The sequence below is a fragment of the Perissodus microlepis genome, chromosome 13 (genome assembly GCF_051167445.1).
Source record: "Perissodus microlepis isolate ML-2025 ecotype Zambia chromosome 13, ASM5116744v1, whole genome shotgun sequence".
Classification (NCBI taxonomy): Eukaryota; Metazoa; Chordata; class Actinopteri; order Cichliformes; family Cichlidae; genus Perissodus; species Perissodus microlepis.
The window spans coordinates 25,610,816-25,631,100 of NC_140473.1; the positions used below are offsets into that span (position 1 = coordinate 25,610,816).

The 20,285-nt window shown below is 41.6% G+C and overlaps 1 protein-coding gene across 4 annotated transcripts in view; it reads right to left on the reverse strand.

Moving 5' to 3' along the window:
• Positions 1-20,285, reverse strand: part of ehbp1 (EH domain binding protein 1) — a 159,940-nt gene that overhangs the window by 67,392 nt on the left and 72,263 nt on the right. For all 4 annotated transcript variants that reach the window (XM_084948666.1, XM_084948667.1, XM_084948669.1 and 1 more), the window contains 3 exons: positions 11,164-11,342; positions 9,972-10,020; positions 1,232-2,044 (listed from right to left, as the gene is read on the reverse strand). In XM_084948666.1, coding sequence (XP_084804792.1) covers positions 1,232-2,044; positions 9,972-10,020; positions 11,164-11,342 — 1,041 coding nt within the window. The remainder of the gene's footprint in view (positions 1-1,231; positions 2,045-9,971; positions 10,021-11,163; positions 11,343-20,285) is intronic.

Sequence of the window (20,285 nt, forward strand, 5' to 3'; positions counted from 1 at the left end):
CCAGAAGAATGAAACCAATAATGTTGTTTAGAATGGTGAGTGATGTGTTTATCTTCAGCAGCAAACTATCACACAAGCGGCTTTCACATTTCTTTACTGGACATGCAGCAAGTGGGGGATTCATTCAGCCCTATGCTTTTCTAATCCAGGAGCAGGTATGTTCCCTATGATATGCACTCTCTGAGGGGAACCTGGGCTCATAGCCCTGTCTGGGTCCATTTGTGTGGAGAGCATGACGGCTTTGGCAAATAAGCAAACCACACACTGAAGTCAGAATTTTATCTGCAAGGTAATTCTGGGTGTATTGTAAGCAGAGCTTTTACATTTAGCAATATTACCCCAGCTGCTTATATAACTGAAAAATGTTTATTCTTTCGATAAGTTAAATCTGGCCTGGATACATCCTGCTAACTAGAAAAAAGCAGATCAAAATGGGATGTCATGACTGTCATAGCCCCCCGCTTGCCCTGTGACCTTTCGACTTGTAAACAACAAGCAGTAATCTGGGGTTAACCAACGCAGACAGCAGTGCATTCAGTGCGATTGTGCACACACACGCACATACAGGTGTGTGTCACAGGGTGTGTGTGAGAGACGAGATGATGTGTGCTCTGTGCAAAGCATCGCCACGCCTGAGCAGTCACGATGCGACTGCCATCAACTGCAGGGATGAGAAATATAATGAAAAATATAATGAAATGTCAAAGCAGGGGGTTCTCCCAGTGCCTTTCATAGTCGCCACGTGTTAAAGGCTCGGCCCAGACGCGTCTGGTTCTCGGCTACAAGACAGGTGACGACAACATCTAATGCAGAACGGGAGAGTTTCAGTACGGTCATCTCTGCAACCGCATCAACGAGGTCGGGATTTGAAGCTTAGCGAGCGTCAGAAGGGAATGAATGTTCACCGTATCCTCTGTCTTTGACTGATGTAGCTGTGAAAGTTTCAATCAAATTCAGGGTGCAAGGATAAAAATGAGAACAATTCATTTAGGGGGAAAAGCAGGAATCTGCACGCAAACGCTGTCAGAATCTTAATACCTGCATTAAGCAGTTAGAATTAGTCCAGATCATACAGACTGACCCAGAGGTGTTTTAAGGCACTGGACTCAAGATTAGATGTGTGTAATTTAGTTGATTACTTTCCAATGTCATATATTTACAATATTCAGGAAACACTACAGTGTGTTAATAAAGTATAAAGTATGAAATGTTAGGCTTCATGTGTATTTACCTGTTTGACTGGGGCATCTGTATGATTCACTGGAGAAGAGCTGGTATCTGATGCAGGCTCAGACTCTGAGTGACGCAGGCTTGCCCTCTTTTTCTTGATGAGGTCGGCATCCCTGTTGTAGGAGAAGCCCAGTTTCGGATGGGGTGGCGAGTGGGACAAAGAAGCTCCTCTCCTGGTAGGGGACGCTGGTTCGGGAGCTCCCTCTCCTCTCTGCTCTCCTGGTTCATCCTTGTTTTGCCTTTCCTTCTCCATCTCCCTCTCCACTCGCTGTGGTAACTCACTAAGGACTAAAGTGTTTGCTTTCTGTAGATTTCCCCTGTCCTCAGAGCCTGACGCCATCACATAGGTTGAGTTTGTTGCTGTGGAAACTGTGCGCGGTGATGGGACAAGAGGCGAGGACTGCGACGGCGCTGGAGTCGACAAGCCGGCCGAAACGGCTCCTACCTCGGCCTTCAAACCTTGCTCCTTCACCTCTCCCTCAGTAGCTTCAGCTCTGTTAGATTCAGTGGTGGCACCGCTGGCAGAAACAGCAGCCTGAGAGTCAGCCTTGCGGGGCTGCACATCGTTCAGTTCAGCGTAGAACTTGTCCTGGTCTATTGATGCATTTGTATCAGTCTCAAAGTCACCCACTTTGTAGGTGCTGCGGTTGCTGTTGGCCTCTATCTGCACCACATTGAGCTCCTCGCCAGAGAAATGGGCCCGGATCTGATACAGGTAGGTCATTACTGTTAGTTTGTCAGGAATGGCCAGCAGCACCATATCGGATGGCTCCAGGAGACGAGAGATGCCGAGGCTGGCGAAGCCGTCATATGCCTATCGAAACAAGTACGAGAATAGACAGACTTTCAGAGTATTCTTCATCACAACGAGGGCAGAGAGGGATCAAAGGGTAAATAGCGAGACAGGAGAGGCATGCTTTCTTTTTTAGACATAGATTATATTTGGTGCATTGCATACATGACCTAAGTGTGTTCGCATGTGTTTGTGCGTGAGCGACACTTTTGGCATGCCTGCTGACAGGCCACATCAGGGATGGTTGTCCCCGATAAGGGACGTAGATACCCCAAGACAGAGAGCTTAATCCCGAAGTGTCTGTGAGTGTGTATGTGTGTGTCTTTATCGCTCCCCTGCATCAACATGCCCACGCTCTCCGTCACGCGTGTAATTGGTCTGATTAGAGTCTGATGAGAAAATACAGGTGTGATTATCAAGCGACACACGAAAAACCAATCCCCCATCACAAGATAGACTGAGACAGAGAGACACAGAGAGAAGGGATGAAAACCATTATCGCAGCCAATGACAGGTAAATAAATAGATTAACAGCACACAAACACACAACCTCCATTCCTGCGCACACACAACCTCGTCATCCATCTCTCTCAGGTATCGCAGCTTGTATCTGGCCTGCTTGATAGTGTTGATCTAATTCCAACCTGTTGCAGCACCCATTTGTTTCACTGCCTCTGTTGATCTGCTCAGTCTATCAACCCCCCCGACTTCCACCAAACCCTCCTTGATGGTTGAAGAGCCTGCTTAACCATTTACAATTTTGAGTTCTTTCCTGCTTCTTCAGTCTCCAATTTCTTGTGAAACTAGCCTCTAGAGACATTTTTTCACTTTTATTCTGGACATTATTGTAAGAAGCAGGTCGGGATACGGTCCAAAGTTGGTTTTTCTCACATGTAGCACACAGCAGGAGATAGTCTGCTTCATACCCACTCTCACTAGTGGGGAAAAAAATCCAGTGGGTTGTTCCCTGGATAAAAATGTGCACCTGCACTACTCTCACATGGGGCCTTTCTACTACTGAGCTGTTGGTTAACTCTTTACACCTAGGAGAAAACCTCAAAGCTCTTTTCTGAATTGTGTGGTCTCTGTCATATTTTTGGCCTGGTTACTAAATCATACTGTATCAGTAGTTAGAGGTGCCTATGTAGTGACTATGCATGGAACAACTCAGAAATTGCTCTCAAGTCTGTCAAACCACGTCCTATATATACTGAGGTGTTTTTATAAGAGGGGAAAAAGCTGCAACCGCAGGGGCTAAAAATGAAGCCAGGACGGAAAAAAACTGATGTTTCTCTAATGACAACAGCAGGCTGGACCCAAAAGCCAGGTAGACCCCCCATGTTAAAATGCCTAATTTTAGTCACAGATATAAGCATGTTTACAGCCTGGTACAATGCAGTCTTTCTATAGCAAATTTCCCACTTTACAAAAACTGCAGATGAGGGTTTTTTTTTTTTTTTTTTTTTTTTTTTTATAACTTGCGTGTTTCAGTTGCATTAAGACCAAAAGTCTGAATTATCAGGGGCAAGATCAATTTCACAGACAGGTATGGTGACACAGGTGGACCTCACAGTGTCTTTGGTGTCTTCTACAGAAAAGTTCATCTAAAAAAGGTCACTTCTGGTTGTCAAAAACACAAAAAAATAAAAACAAAGGGATTAACTTGAGGCAATCACAAATCACTCATTGACATCACAGTGGCTACTTCCTTGATGCTCCTGTACAGCTGGTTTTCCTTTAAGAGATGTTAAAAGTACATGGTTTACGATGTAACTATGGCATGTATGCATGCTTTTGTAGAGTTCATATACCTGAGGCCTTTCTCAATTTACAATCAATTGGTAGAAGGACTGTTTTTCCACTCTTACCTGTTTGTTTCATTTCTACCGATTTAAAAAACTAACCATGGGTAGAATAAGTATACTCACACAGGAAAATGAGGTGCATGTGAGTGCATGTACACAAAAACAAAGCAGGAAAAAAAAGAAGAGACGGCGGGAAAAAAGAAAAGGGAGAACAGAGAGGCGTTTGCCTTTGCTGCGAGCCCCCCGTCCCTTTTCCCTGACAGGACTGTGAAAGAAAAAAGAGAAAAGAATATGACGAATAAGAGGGCCTGATTGGGTTTCTAACACGTATTCAGGGGAGCAAAGTGTGCTTGCATTGTTCCCCTCTTGCCCAGGGTAGGCTGTGAAAGAGAGCGACAACTTTGCTGCTCAATAGGTACAGAATGAAAGAATGAGAGAAAGGAAAGCGTGAGAGTGGGAGAAAGTGAGAGCTGCATGAGGAGGAGGTCGGGGGGGAGGCTCTCGAGCTGGGTTTTGTTTCAGGGTCGATGTTAGTCTTGACATGCGCTACAGTCTTTTCGACCTTAGTGTCATGCTTTATTCTTCTCATATCTTCTCTTACAGTTTGAAAAGTATTGGTCGTATCGTACTGAGACAATGATGACTACTCAGCAAAACCCTGTTGTTTTTTAGAGGATGGTGTTCAAAGGTGGTAGCCTGCAGTCTGTGACACAGTACAGCATCTCCAGTAAAGTAAAAAATTAAAGTGGCAATACAACAAAACTATCAAAACAGAGATGCCAGAAATAACAATGTACCTCTCTCTCACTTATTTCTTGCTGAAAATAACTTTTTAAAATAACTTTTAAAACGCATGTTTAGCTTTTAAATTTTAAAAACAGTAAATATAACCATAATCGTGCATACTCATAGTGGACTGAAACAGTTATAGGGAGTAAAAAAGATGGCTTGAGCCACTTTTATGTCACCCAGACAGGCTGCAAACGTAGCTGCGCCACTCCAGGGCTGGTTTTTAGCATGGGGGGAATTGAACTTGCAACCCCCACTCCAGAGGTGTGTATTTTTACCACTACACTATCCAGCTGCACAAATAAATAGTGCTACATCACAAGAATAGTTGCCTTAAGGCACTTTATATTGTAAGGTAAAGCAAATATCAAGCGCAACAGTGTGGCTCCATTTAGGAAGAACCACAGGTCTTAAAAAGAGCTGAGGAGATACGGCTGGCCCAGGAAATTTAATAAAATAATCTACTATCAAGCTTTAATGAGTCTTATTATAACTATATCATGATTTTTATTATTATTATTTTTTTACTAACGAGCGAAATCCCCTCCTATGGGCCTTTGGCACTTTTTAAAATTCTCCATTCTGTTTTTAGTCCTGAGCCGAACAAAATCTACTGGATACAAATTTTGTGGCTGTTAAATTACATACAGGCGATGTACATCATAAGTGAAACATGAAAAAATGGAAACAAAGAACGTAACATCACATTTGCAGAGGGATAATGAATTGAATATATTATATAGTTGGGGTTTATAATAAATATTTTTAAAAATATATAGATGTTAATAATCACTGTATGTGTGATGACTGCATTTACATAAATACTCTATGCTTATTACAGTAAGATACTGCTATATAAATATAAACAAAATGCAATAAAACACTTTATATGATTCAACAAGTATGTATGAGAAGTTCCTAGGCCCTGCCACAAATACATGTGAATGCATACTAGTACTGCAACCCATAATAATATTGAGCAATTGCATTTTTTTGGCCAGTAACAGTATCACACATTTTGGAGAATATCTAGTTTTCTCACTTTCCATCAACCTCCCGACAAAGCTCTAGGTCTGGACTAAATGTCACCACCGCCTGCCCCAGGCCGCTGCTCCCTGCTCCCCCTCCACTCCCTCTCATTGACTGACAGCTATCTATCGCTGTCAATCATCAGCACCTCCTTCCTTCAGCCCAACCCCTCATGGTTGCGCTCAGGGCGATTTAGCCTGGTGCTTGGTGCTACACTATCAGATGGCATGACAAATTACTTCTCCTTGGCCTCATTACACACACACACACACACACACACACACACACACACACACACACACACACACACACACACACACACACACACACACACACACACACACACACACACACGACAAGACAGAAGCAAAAGGTCCAAACATATCGATGCTCCAAAGTCATAAAACATACAAAACCTCTACAAATTAACATGCAAACACATACCGTTTGATAACAGATCATTTCAAAGGCTGTGGATGTTCTGAATTATTCACTTTCTCCCCCTTTTTTTCTACCCACCCCCCAATATTGATTGCCCTTATCTGTCATAATTCAGCACAGTCTGAGCTCATTGCAATCACTTTTCACAGATAGACGGTGAGAGGAGGGGGCCATGTCTATCAACTGCCCATGAAAAGCAGAGATAGTCGTCGTTTCTCTACATTTCCATTCCCGCTCTCCATTCAATAAATTCTATACTTTCCAATAACTCATCAGGAATCAGCACTGAACAGGTCCTTCTCTTTTCATCAGTCTCTTTCACTCAGATCTGCAAACATTTATGATTTCCTCTTAAAAAGTCTCCTTTCTAAACACCCATTGTCATTTTTTTGTTGTTTTTCCTGCTTTGGGGTCCTTAATCTGCCACACTATGCTCTCTTCCACTGTGCCTCATGTCAGCATTTTCTTTTTATGATGGTCAACTTTCTCTATTCAAACACCCTCAGGGTGCTATATGACACCACCCAGTGCAGTACTAATCTTTCTGCTCTCCTGAACTACCTGGCTTCCACATCCAATCAGTCACTTGCATTTACAGTTGTGCAGCAATGCTGGAGATGTGATACAACACCTTCCAGATACTGCATCTCATAGCATCTCTTCATGATAGGATTTTGAAGCTAAATTAATCTAGCAACCAAAATAAAGCAGCATGCAATGCCAATATTTGACTTAGCACAATCCAGGAGGAAGGAAACTTACCGGAGTATTTTCGTTGACTGAAAAATTAAATTAAAAAAACTCCACCAACTTCACTGGCTGCTATCTTTGATATTTTAGTGCTTTGTTTTTCTGAGGGCCTTGCTCTCATTGTTCTGAAATGTGAATCTGCTGTCTGAAGCAGTTTCCTTCCATGAACATGAAGCCCTGAACCTTTCTCTGTGCACGTGAAAACACAAATGTTCAGCTCACTTGGGTCAGACATTAAACTGCCAGATTCCCACCACAAAGTCTGAACAACATCTGTATGAATACACTGTGCTGATGAGACAGTAAAGTAGGTCAGGTGAATTTGCAGCTGGCAGCCGGTCACCCCATGTCCTCCTTCCTGTCTTCCTCCATTCCAGGCAGCACCTCAACCAGAGTACTTCTACAAATGATGAAGCTAACAGAAGATCTTTCTGATCAGAGTCTTGTGATATTTTCTCTGTAAATGGAGCTAAAGGTAAGTGAAAATGAAAGGAACAGTGCACATTTTGTTGAAATGTTAGGCTAAAAGACAAGAAACAAAATATGTAAATATGATCACCGCCCTTTTAAGCTATGCATGACATTTAGGAGCGATGGGGTCAAATCTCTCGATGAAATGTTCACTGGTGCTCGGTACTAGTTTGGACTGCCTCAACGCTTTTGACGACCGCCCCTGTGGTCTAATGATGAGTTTTGACACCTCAGTATATCTCCATGAAAAGGTGTTTTGACGACCATTGGAAGAGTTTCTGGGATTTTCCAAAGGTTGCTCCACAGGCAAAGACTACCCTCACTTAATTTCTGATGCAAACAGTCATTTCTGTTCTATAAGCAGGCATGAAATATGACAAAAACGGTTCAGTTCAAAAAAGAGCTTCAAGGTTTACTCCTAGTAAGCTTTCAAGGGATAAAGATTTAATTCTTCATGGCATAAATTCAGCAAGGTGTTAGACATTATATTAAATGGCCATTCAGAAATGATATCATCCATTCTATTACTTTAGCCAATATCGTGAGTCTAACCCCTTATAACACTCTCAGCATTGTGTGAAACAATGACAGCTAAAAATACATACATTATAGACCCAGGTTTTTGAGAGCTACATGAGAACTAACAGGAAGTGGTAGGTAATATCTACCTGTATCTCCATTTTTGCCAAATATACATGAGCACCAGGTGTAGATCTCCACAGAGAAGCTGGTCGGAGTACGCCGGCTACAGTGCTGCAGCTATTCACCAGCTATCACCTTCTACGGCATATTCCTATATTACTTATATCTAGCCAATTTCTTCAGGGCTACTTGAGCACCTGGAGGGGGGTGAGGGGCAGTTAGCAGATATGGGATTGGGTCTCTACCTCTCCCTCCACTGTGGTTATTGTCAACAGGCTAGCATTCATGCCTAACAGGGCCACCAGAGGTTATCGCTCAGCCAGAGAGTGTATGAGAAGAGGAAATCAAGCTGCAGGAACCCGACGCATATCGTTCTGTGTAGCCCTCGGGGCCGAAAAGGGGACCGCTGGTGTGCCGTGTGAATACAGGTGCGTGCAGCGTGTGTGTAGTAAGTGCGGGAAAAATACAGCAGTGTGCGAAGAAGTAAATGTGGAGGCGAAGAGCCAACGGGCAAAAAAAATGTAGATCTGTGTGGAAGGAAACCTTTAACAGTCAATGTGCAGACATGAAGACATAGGGCAACAATGAAAAATAGGTGTGTGCATCTGCTTTATGTGTGGGTCAAAATTTGTTAGAAGAGGAGAGGAATGAAACTCTTCTTTTCACACATACATTTTGCAGTTTTGCTTCTGTACAAAATAACATGGGATGGAAATCAGACAATCAAGATGGGATTAAAGTGCGACTTTGAGCTTTAATTCAGGGAGTTTTATAATATACATAAATTTACAACTGTTTAAGAGTGACAACCATATTTATACACAATCCCCCATATTCAGAGGTTCAAAATTAATGGGATAATTGACATTGACGATGACAATTTCATGGCCAGGTGAGACCTGCTCACTTGTTATTTGAAGAAAAATGAAGCAGGCTGTTGATTCGAAGTGCTGAATTTGAATTGTGAAGGTTTTCACTGTAATTTTTATTTAATTGTCAATATGAGATCCTAAGATATATTAGTGTAAGTGAGCAACCATTAGCCTGTAAAACCCAAATAACCCTCAGACAGACAGCAAAAACTTTACAAGTGGACAAATCAAAAATCGTTTGCATTATTAAAAAGATTGAATGCACCGACCAGCTCAGCATCAACAAAAGGCCTGAAAGACCACAGCAGACTAAACTAAAGAAAAACTAACAGTGAAGTGTACAGAGCTATGCTCACTGCTCAGATTCAGCCAAATGCTGCAAAACTGACCAGGTAGCGCTTCACCACGCAAATGGATAATAACTCAAAGCATACTGCAAAAGCAATGGGATAGAAATGGGATAGTCTTCAATAACTGACTCAGTCATCTGATTTAAAACCCAAGAGAGCATGCTTTTCGATTATTAAGTAAAAACCTGAATGCAGAAATACCCACAAACACGTACCTACAGGCAGCTGCAGTAAAGATCTGGGGGAGCAACTCAAGGGAGTAAACAACATTCGCTGATGTCCATGGTGCTACACCCCGGTTTTACATTTCAGGCAGACATTGTTTTGTTTTTTTCATCCAAGTATTTACAAAAGTCTTTACATGTAATTGTTAGTTTGTCCCATTAATTTTGAACCACTGAAAACAAAAATGTATGGCTGACACCAAATCCCTGTTTATACCATTTAAGGCCACTGCTCTAAGCAACACAAGACAAATGTTCTCTTATTAAAAACACACAAGTAGCTAAAGTAGTTTAGTAAGCTCCCAGCATGCTGCTGAGCTGAACACACTTTCTCATCTCTGCCAGGTGACTAAGTCACACACACATCACAGCAGGGGGGGGGACATCTTATGAAAACTGTCATTTGTGTGTGTACATGCATTTGACTGTCTTCCTATGTGTGTCTACCAATCCCGTTCAAACCACATAAACACAATATCCATGGATTAATGGCAGATCTCTAAATAAGACCAAATGGAGATGTGGATGGGAGGGAGCTAAGTGGTGTGAAGGGCCCAGCGGTGGCTGCCTCTTACCTTTTTGTTGTTTTCTTTAATATCCTGAGGATTGAGCGACTTGTAGTCTCTGAAAGACCAGTGGGGAGGGTTGGAGAGGAGGTGAGCAGAGAAAGAGAGAGAAAAAAAAAATGGTAGACAGAGAGACATAGCGGAGAAAAAGGTGTGTTTAAATATGCGTCACATGTAATGGTATTAGAACTGTAACATGCAATTTCATAGCAGTGCAATCAACAGAACTAATAGAGTGGAAAATATGTAAAAATAACACACCGGAGAGGAAAGGCACACAAGCACAAACACACACACGTGTACACAAAATTATCTTCATGTCTGCCTCCTTGATGGGACTGCAGGTTTTCCATATAATGTTCTTTTGAGTGTTACACACACACACACACACACACACACACACACACACACACACACAAAATACTTCAAAGAATTATAATCGCACACACAAGAACAACACGATTAGTGTTGGAAGCAAACATACAACAGTTTTTGACTGTGGAAATGACAGATTGAGTGTTTGTATGAATGAATCACATTAATCAAACACGGGCACACTACAGGTTAACTGTGCAAATATAATAGCGAGGGATTAGGGGTGTAAGAATTCTGAACCCGAGACCGAAATCACGATACAAAGACACCATCAGCTAACGGTGGAGTCTTTGAAGCAGCTTGATTTGGATAGAGTTAATGTCAGTTTCGGCAACTTACTCAACTTTCCCTATTTTCTGCTCAGTTTCTTTCAACAATTTTCTTTGTTATACAGTCTGCAACATTTACTTTATCGTTCCTCATTGCATCTGTCTGGTTCCAGTTTTCATTAGAAACCACACAAAGATAAAAAGTAGATGCTAAAGGAGGATACGAGCTAAAAGAAATTATATATTTCTATCTTATAGGTCTGATGCTTGACTGATGATTTAGACCTCAGTGGGAAACCTATGTCTATGCAGAAGTCAATTTTTAACTGAAAATACATAAGAAAAATGGGCTTTAATGTCGTCTTTTCTACATTAGGATTTTTTTTCCCCAAAAGGGGGAAAAAGTAGTCTGGGAGTATCGTTGCACCCCTACAAGTTATGAAAAAAAGATTAGGTATAACATTAGGTATAACTAGAACATATGACCTAACTTGAGTTAGTTATTAAGTTTAGAATGAGTGTGAATTTAATGTGATCTGTGCGTTTGTGGTTCGTACATCAAGTCGGGTCTGAAATGGTGCAGCAGGGCGCAGAAGGCCAGCCCGTTCCTCCAGGACGTGGTGAAGTTGGTGATCTTCACCCCACGGTAGTTCTTCGTGACCTCGCGGCACCAGGCCAGCAGGGACTGGCTGGCATTCGGTTTTCCTCCCAGAATGGGGCTTGGGACTGGGCTGGGCTGCAGGCAGGAGGCGGTGGCAGGGTTAAAGGGGTAATGATGGGGGAGAAAGAAGAAAGAGTGAGACTCCTTAAATGTCATGTTTTTAAAATAAATTTAAAAAAAAAACATGAGGGGATTGGTGCAACATTCAGATATACATGATTTAATTACAGCTGTCATTTGGGATCACTATATTTAAAGCACAAATGACACCACACATTAATACTTTACCCTTGTACTTTGTCAATTAATTTCCAGAGTATATATTTATGCAGCCCTCCTTCCCTTCACTCCAAAACAACTCCCTTTTCCTTATTTATTACTGAATAAAAATGTTTCACTTAAAAACCACTACCCATCCAATTAGCACGACACCGGGACAGAATGAGCTTGCACACGAATGAACGTGCACATACACAGACTCGTGCCGTAATGAAGGGTCATTCAGAATGCAGTGTATGACCGTGAATAATGTAAACATCTTATTAATTAGCTCCGCCTTTGAAGTCTTATCTGGGTTGAAAAAGCTCTCACCATTAGGAGCCTTTCCTGTCCTAGACTCCAAATCCCACAAATCCTCAGTGGTGTGGAGACAGTGGTCTTTGCCTGACGCCCGTGCTATTCTGATTATTCAGCTGGCTGTTCACTAATCTGGTTATGGAGGGACTGATAAGGGATAATTCTCTCAGATCATTTTGGAGAGGAACGGCAAAAATGTCATAGAGATTTGATTAAATACATTAGAGGCCAATGATCAAAAAGAATGAAATGTGTTCCAAATGCAAGCGTATATTAGTCTTTTGTGTAAAAAAAAAAAAAAAAAATGCAGTTAACATACGACAAATAACACAGACATCATGAATTATATTATGCAATATGTTTGAGAAAGTTTACAACATATAATATTTCATAGTTTGTTTTATCTGCACACATTTTTTTTTAACATTACTCACTTAAATGAGAGCTGTGACATCCAAACATTACCAGGTGATGTTTAAACTTCACTTGGTACTTACTCAAGCCTCGGCAGAGGCCAGTGAAGGAAAGAAGTTAGTTGCACATGAGGTGATGTACCTCAGTAACTAGTTAACCCAGTTTTAAGACCCACAGTGGAGAGCTGCAGCTCAAGACAGTTCTCACTGTGTGAACCTCACTCCCCTAACAAGGCTTGTGGTGGCCAACCAACCCCCTCTCTTGGCTGCTTTCGGCTACTGCATTATGAAGAAATAAAGTCGAGGGATGGGAGCCAAGACTGAGGAGATTTGAATTTTAAGGAGATAGAATTTCCAGCGTGCTGACTAATTCCTCATCAGAACATTTGTCAATTTTAGATGGTTTTGTGTTATTTTTAAATTATAAACTGGAAAAAAAAGGCTTGATAATGCCGTCAGACCTTGCCCTAGCTGTTCACAAATGTTTTAATATTAAATATATTTAGTTTACAAGGTCAAAAGTGAAAAAATAAGCCATTTAGCCTATAAGCACAAGGAAGTCTGTTACTCATCCATTGTTGCATTTTAAACTATGACCATGTGCCTGGAGTCTACCAAGAAGCCACAAGCTCCAAAGCAGATGAAAGAGACTGGAGGCCATCTCTAATAGCTGCTCCTAACCTTTGTACCTGTGTGTGTGTGTGTGTGTCTGTGTGTGTGTGTGTGTGTGTGTGTGTGTGTGTCTGTGAGTGAGAGAGTCAATCAGGGCCCGATGGCAGTCTTGGTACAGGGAGACGGTAGCGAGAGCCTGAGGGGCAGGCTCTTGACATTTCCGGCTCATCTTTAAAAAGAGGGCCTTAACCTTTACCCACAGCTCCGTCAGACACGTTTTAGGAGATCTTGACAAAACCTCAGTGCTTCTCAAACAAATGGAAAGGGGAAAAAAAGGAAGCAAAAAAACAAGATAAGAAGTCATAAAATCATGCGGCAAAAAGATAAGGATTATCTTATTTTTAAAATTACAGCATGTGGATAGTGGTTATTTTGTTTTGTTTGTTTCTAACCGTGAGTACTGATCATTCCAAAGACTCAAACTCCAGTCGTGTTCTTCCTTTGCCGTCATTTGTGTGTGCCATTACAATGTGTGTGTGTGTTTTTAGAGTTTCAGTGTGGAGTGGTCTTCCTCCAGGCCTTCCCCTTCTGCTTTTTCAAGTGACGGTTGAAAGTAGCTGTCTAATTTGAGCGCTCTAATTACCTGGGATTAGAGACCAGGTGCTATTAAAGCAATTAGACACACAGCACACTCCAGTGCCGCAGACCCTGTACCCTAGCCGGCAGAAAACACACAAACGTACACATATACACACACACACCTGTGTAACACAGCCACTGGAAATAAATATTAAGTTTAAGGGAAAGTGTCTTTAAGGCTCATTCACCTCGCCACAAATACACACAAATAATCACTTATACATACTTCTGACTTCAATTAAAAGCATTTGGAGGTGCGTTACTGGAAATTGGCAAGCCATTTTAAAAGCACAGATTACCCAAATGTTTTCTTCATTTCCGACAAACCCCTCACAGCGACCCTACAGTCATCACAACCTAAAGCGGGTGTAGTTTTCCTCAGACTGTTTCATTACCACCTTTTCCGATAAAGGTTTTACAAATGCATCGCGCCACTCGAGCTTTCATATCCATCAAATATTGAACAAATACCATATCGTCCGTTACAGGACTGGCTGCATTTCCTTAAGACACAAACACAGGAGTGCAATTTTCATGAGGAGCAGAAATGCACCCTGACTTATCAAACAGTTTGCTGTCTTGCCTAAAGGAGCGAGTGCATGTGTGTGTGTTTGTCTTTTATCAGTCTGTGTGAATGTCACTGTGTGTGTGTGTGTTTGTGTGTGTGTGTGTGACACAGTCATGTAGCTAGCTCGGCTCGAGGGTAGGATTAGCGGAGAGCATTGCCTTGGCCCACAAACATTCCATATTAAAAAATGAAAAGGCAACCTTCATTACTATCAGTGGCACATAACCTCCCCTCTTCCTCCTCCTCTGCTACTATTATACACAGCCATAACAGCCTGGGCAGAAAATACAAGCCACTGACAAGAGATTCCATTATTTCCTGATGCCTCAGTGTCAACAACATACATCTGACGGGGCAAAGAAAGCAAAAAAAATGGAGGAAGGGAAAAGGATGTTAGAGAGAAAGGAGGGGGGTTAAGCTCACTACAATGCCTGAATGAAAGATAGGAGGAAACCTGGGAATGGAAGCATCCAGCTTCCTGTTGGTACTGGAGTCAGGAGGAGGATTTTGGGTTTCACAGATGTGATTTTGGGAGGGTGATGTGAGATCTGAAATAACGGTGATGCTGCTCAACAATTTCAGAGATAATTAATAAGCTCTCACAGGATAACGTGGAGCTACAGAACAATTCTAGAGTGAGGTTGTTGTCCTTACTGTGGACCATGAGCAAATATTTAATTTACTGTAGATAGGCAAGACAATATTACAAATGCTTTCGATCAAGTGGGAAGCACCGGTAAAGCCACTTTATTAAATAAATAAATATACAAATTCTCCACTTTATTCAAAAGTAAAGAAAATGTTCAACTGAGCTACTCGAGATAAGCTGAAACCACAAGTTGAAAAGACGCATCTTACCCTACCTCCTTAAAAAGTTTCCAGGAAACATTAGTGAAATTAATTTCTTATTTACAAAACAGATGGACAGTCTGAAAATAAAATATATTTCAGTTTTTACACACTGATCAAATCTACCATTTATAATGGAAATGCAAAAAACCTTCACCTGTAGAAGTTTTGTAACAGAACAGCAACAATTTACATCTGTAAGACTCAAAAACAGTCTTTAGCTGTAGAAATACGTTACATTTGGAGCGTGATCGTCAGCACACACTGTGGTGGTTTGTAGTGAAACTATTGGGATAAAAGTCAGCAGCTCCAAGCCGGAGGTTCTCTGCCAGAAAAAGGTGGATTGTTTCCTCTTGGTTGGGGGAAAGTGGCTGTCCCAAGTGAGGGAATTCAAGTTTCTCAGGGTCTTACTTATTTAATGACTGTAAGACGACCTGTGAAGTGGTCAACGGTAACTTCCAGTCTCAACTGGATAGCCATGGTGAAAGGGGAGAGGACATCTAGAACACCCTAAATAGTTTGATGCCACTGGGACTAAACTTCAGATAATCATAGGTGGATGGGTGGATGGTAAGATTTTGCTTCCAGTCATTAGTTTAGTTAATAAAGCAACTTTTAATTGCTTATTGTAGACAAGTCCACTAACAGTGTGGAGAATTGCAGAGTCAAGGGTAAAAATCTGAAAGAAAGTCTACTAAACTGTACCCAAACGAAGATCAACAAATGTAAACAAAGTCACGTGGCATTAAATATGGGAGCTAAAGCACACAGAGGCCACCAAACTGGCCTTTCTGAGTCATAAAAAAAGACACAAGTCAAACATTTTAAAGTGGCAGCTTTGTCTCTCACTCTGGGGCATGACGCTTCAATGGAAACTTAACTGGGCTCAACCCAATGACATAAACCCACGACTCTGTGGAGAGAAAAGAGCTTCCGTGTCTTTCCAATCTCACTTTCGAGGCTTCAAAGCAGTGTCAGAGTGTCAGATTTGAGGAGGTGTTGAATCTCATACTCTTTAAAACTTGTAATCCGCTCAAGGAGCCTAAGGCAAAAAAAGAAAAAAAAGGAAAGTCCATGCACACACATATACACACAGTGCAAAGTACACACAAGACACACATACTGTACATGCATGCAAACAGCAGGGACATACACACTTACTGTATGGATAACAACATCTTAGAAATGGTAGCCTAACACACTCCTCTTATCCAAGATACACATACTTGGGGAAAAAATTAATACCTGCTCATATTTAAGAGGATAGGGTTGGTGCACTTAAGTGGCCTGTCCATCCTGCTACAGAAAAACCTCATCTGATTGGCTCGTCTCCAAATACCCACATGCTCAATTATTTAATTGCACCTTCAATCAAAACAAGCAATTTGTTTAATCTGAGCTTTCCAAGTCCAACGTCTTCACATTAGGAAAAACACGGAGCGGAAAAGAGAGAGAGAGAGAGAGAGAACGATCACCTCGCGTCATCTTACCCATGAAATTATGCTTCGGATTTCAAACGCTGCCTGCGTGAGAGCGGAGGGGAGGGAGCAAAGTCCAATCAAAAGTTCAATTATGTAAATGGAGATGTGAAGTGGATGGGGCAATAAGGAGATTGGGGGAAAGGAGGGGTTTGTGGGGGATGGGGGGCAAAAGGGTGGAACAGGAGAGGAGAGTGAATGTAGCGTAAAAAATAATACACATTAACATACAAAAGGAAATGTATGTCTCATTACCTTTGTAATCGACTGGGGTGGGGGCCTCCTTCCAAAGAGAGGTATGAGTACGAGAGTTCAGACGCTGTTTAGTTAAGTTGGGCTTTATTTTACGAACAGGTGGAAACAGAAGGGCACCCCATCTATGACACACTGAAATTGCTTCAGTAAGTTTTCATAGCTATTTAACAAATCTTTGCACTGTGGCTTTGTGTACTGTCACCAACTAAAGAAATATGTAAATAAACTCATCATGATGGCGATGGGGGGAGGTTGCTGGTGATTCACGCTTTCCATCACTTGCAGGCCAAGAGAGAGGGCCTTTCGGCAGTTGGCTACAGAGATGTAAAATGCAAAAATCTGGAAAAGCGGTTTCCTTTTCCAGGACCGTATCGCTTCCAAGGCCTATTTTGCTCCACAGGCATAACCATGCAAAGCTGTCTTTAAAAAAAAAAAAGCATACAGGAGAGGACAAGCCTTTGAAATTGAAATAAAACCATTCACTGGAAAAAAAAAAAAAGGAAAATAAAATGGAGGGAGGGACAGTGCCAGCTTGCAGTGTGCCCACCCGCCCGCTTACTCGCCTAACATGTAACACAGGGGCATAATGCGGTGTAAGCACTGGCTTTAGCTTGTCATGGAAACGGCAGTAGCATTACCCACACTCACGCCTCTGCAAATTAGCTTTGGCTGTGGGGAAAAGGCGTGCAGGGTGGGTAGGTTTGAGATCGAGTACGTGCGGTGAGGATGCCATCTGCAGTGGGGACAAAACAAGACAACATCACTGATGGTAAAAATGTCCTACACTCCATTTCTTTGAGTCCTTCTCCATCTGCTTCCTCTCATAAGTTACACTGATCTAACAGAGGATACTTCAGACTCCTCCTGAGCCATTCCAGTGAGCCATTCCTTCTCCTCAATCACCATTTCATAAAATTACACTGTCACTAGTTCAAACTGAAACCTCACAGTTGCCACTTCAAACACCGCTCAAAATCAGTGTATATGGTTGCCCTGTATATGGGTACGTATGGCCAAGACATGCCTTTGCCAGGAAATAAACTTACATTTTAAAATCCAGATTTGCACAAATTCAAAGTCTGCCCACATCTAATGTTCTAATTTCCTCCTAATCTCCCTCAGATAAATAAGGTTTGTGAGAAAGAGGAGAAAATGGGAGGCTGCTTTTATAAATCTATATTGCATTAGTCTGTTTTAACTGCCATTTCAACTGTGCACTTGGTTGAGCAGTGAAGGAGACAAACTTAAGAGACTGCAAGTCTATGAGGACCTGTGAAAAACACAGGTGAAGCAGCTCTGGAAGGCTGGAAGTCACAGAACAGCGTTATAGCAAAGACTACCTACAACTACTTTCCTGCTGTTACCCTCTTGGAGTTGATCAAATTAGAAAAAATAGGCAAAGGTAAGTTTGCACATAGATTTTAATTTAATTTTTTTATGCAGTTTGGCATTATTGGCGTGTCCTTGTGGCTCTACCGCACTTCAATATTCAAACCATTTGATAAATCTGTTAAAACAGTGTTTGTCTGTTTATTTGTAACTGGGTTTTTATCCTGCCACCTGACCCCATCACATTCAGCTGACACACACACACACACACATATGTGTGTGTGTGTGTGTGTGTACTTTTTTATAAATCAGAAGACATTTTCTGAGTCACAGGCCCTCAAAGTATCGTCACCTTCTAACTTCTTACAAACAAAAGACACATTTTCAGAGCTAAAAAACACATCTGAGATCAAAATTAGATTTTAAATCCAAAGTCCATTTTTTTCCAGCAGGATTTCTTCGTGACCAGCATTAAAACTGCACCTTAACATCCATCTAAATCTTATGCTCTTCCTCCACCTTCTCAGATAAGTAACAACGTTTGGGAGAAAGAACAGAGAGAGGAAAAGAAGGAGGATGTTGTTTTTATAAATCTATACCGTATTAATCTCCTTTAACTGACATCTTCAACAAACAAATTAGTGGTGCAATGGATTCAGAGATGAGCTGGGCTGATAAAACCACCATTTATCAATTAATCTAAGCCGGGGCAGGGAAAACTCATTAAGGAGGCCACTTTAGGAATTATGTTCTGCAGGTAAAGAGGCAGTTTGTGTGTGTGTGTGTGTGTGTATATATATATATATATATATATATATATGAGGAGTGTGCGTGTTTTTTTTTGTTTTGTTTTTTTTTTTTTTTTTTGGGGGGGGGGGGGGGGGGGGGGGGTTAACGCAGCGGTTGCTTAACCCCGACACTACAGACTGCCATTGTCCAGCGCAGCGTGGGCTCCAGAGTGATGAGAGGGTTGATAGCAGAGCCAATTAAAATGAACATAATTACAAAGTCACCCCTTTGACTCCTGATCAGAATACACATGCATCAACACAGAGAGAAAAGGAGGATGGGTGTGGTGGAGGAGGACTGACAGGAGCATCCGGAAAGAGAAAAAGTTTGGAGAAAGAATGGAACATTTAAGTGACTAAAAGGCAATCTGGGTGGTGCTTGAACACCTGACTTTAATCTCATCGACCACCCAACTATAGGCCCCTGATGGCTCCACCTTCAGCAGTTTCTAATTTTTAGCATTTAATAGTTTATATGTTGAAATGCTAATTATTAGATCGCAGCTTAACATGACACGGTTCAGTAGACATGGAGATTCTGAGCAGCTTTATTCTTCTGAATGTCAGTAATCAATCCCACAATTGACCAATTAATGGACAGACATTTCTGCAACCACTAATTTGAAGAGTAAGCAGTCATTCCTTTTGCCCTCTCTGACTTTGTTTTTTTACACATGAAATACTGACTATAACTGTTACAGTCATAGTTTATAGTGTCAAGCAAATAGTTTATCAAGAATTGGGAAAACCATTAAATAAACAAACAAACCCTATTTTGCTAGGACAGGGTTAGAGTGAGGTTCATGGCTGGGCTGATCACAGATGATGATTGAGACCATAAAGGAGTTCAAATCTCTGTATATGAGGAACATTTCAGCCATAACTAACTGCAACTTTCTACTAACTCTCATAACATGGGGGGTCTTTACACAAAAAGACCGAACGAACATTTCAAAGGGTCCAAACTGTACTTGAAGGACTGGATTTATGCATCAACTCCTGCTGAGGTCAAAGGAGGTCTGTGAGAGCTCAAATACAAACTGAGAAGGATGCCACCAGGTGATGTGAGAGTTGAGCACTGGAAATGCCACTTAGTATTTCCTATAGCACATAAAAGCACACACCTGCATACTATAATAGGCCGAAAGAGGGGGGCTGGAGGGCTTTAGGAAGAGGCAATTAAAGCCTTATCATTTCTACACTCACTCTCTTTTCCTCAAACACAGACACAAGAGTGCACGTGTGTGCATGTACACACACTTGAACACACCCGCACAATTTGAAAGAGAAATCACTGACTAATTCATAAGATACTTCCAAGGTCTTTTTTAAATTAAGGAGAACGGTTGGTTTAATTCAATTAAAATGTAGGAAGGGCCACTTAAAGATGACGGGAAGAAGGTTCAGCTTCACTAAGTGAGTGCGGTTTTCAGGAATGTGCGGGGGGTCTCAGACCCTCTGGAGGTCCAAGGAGTTTTCAAGTGCATGGACTTCTATCTCCTCAGATGAAG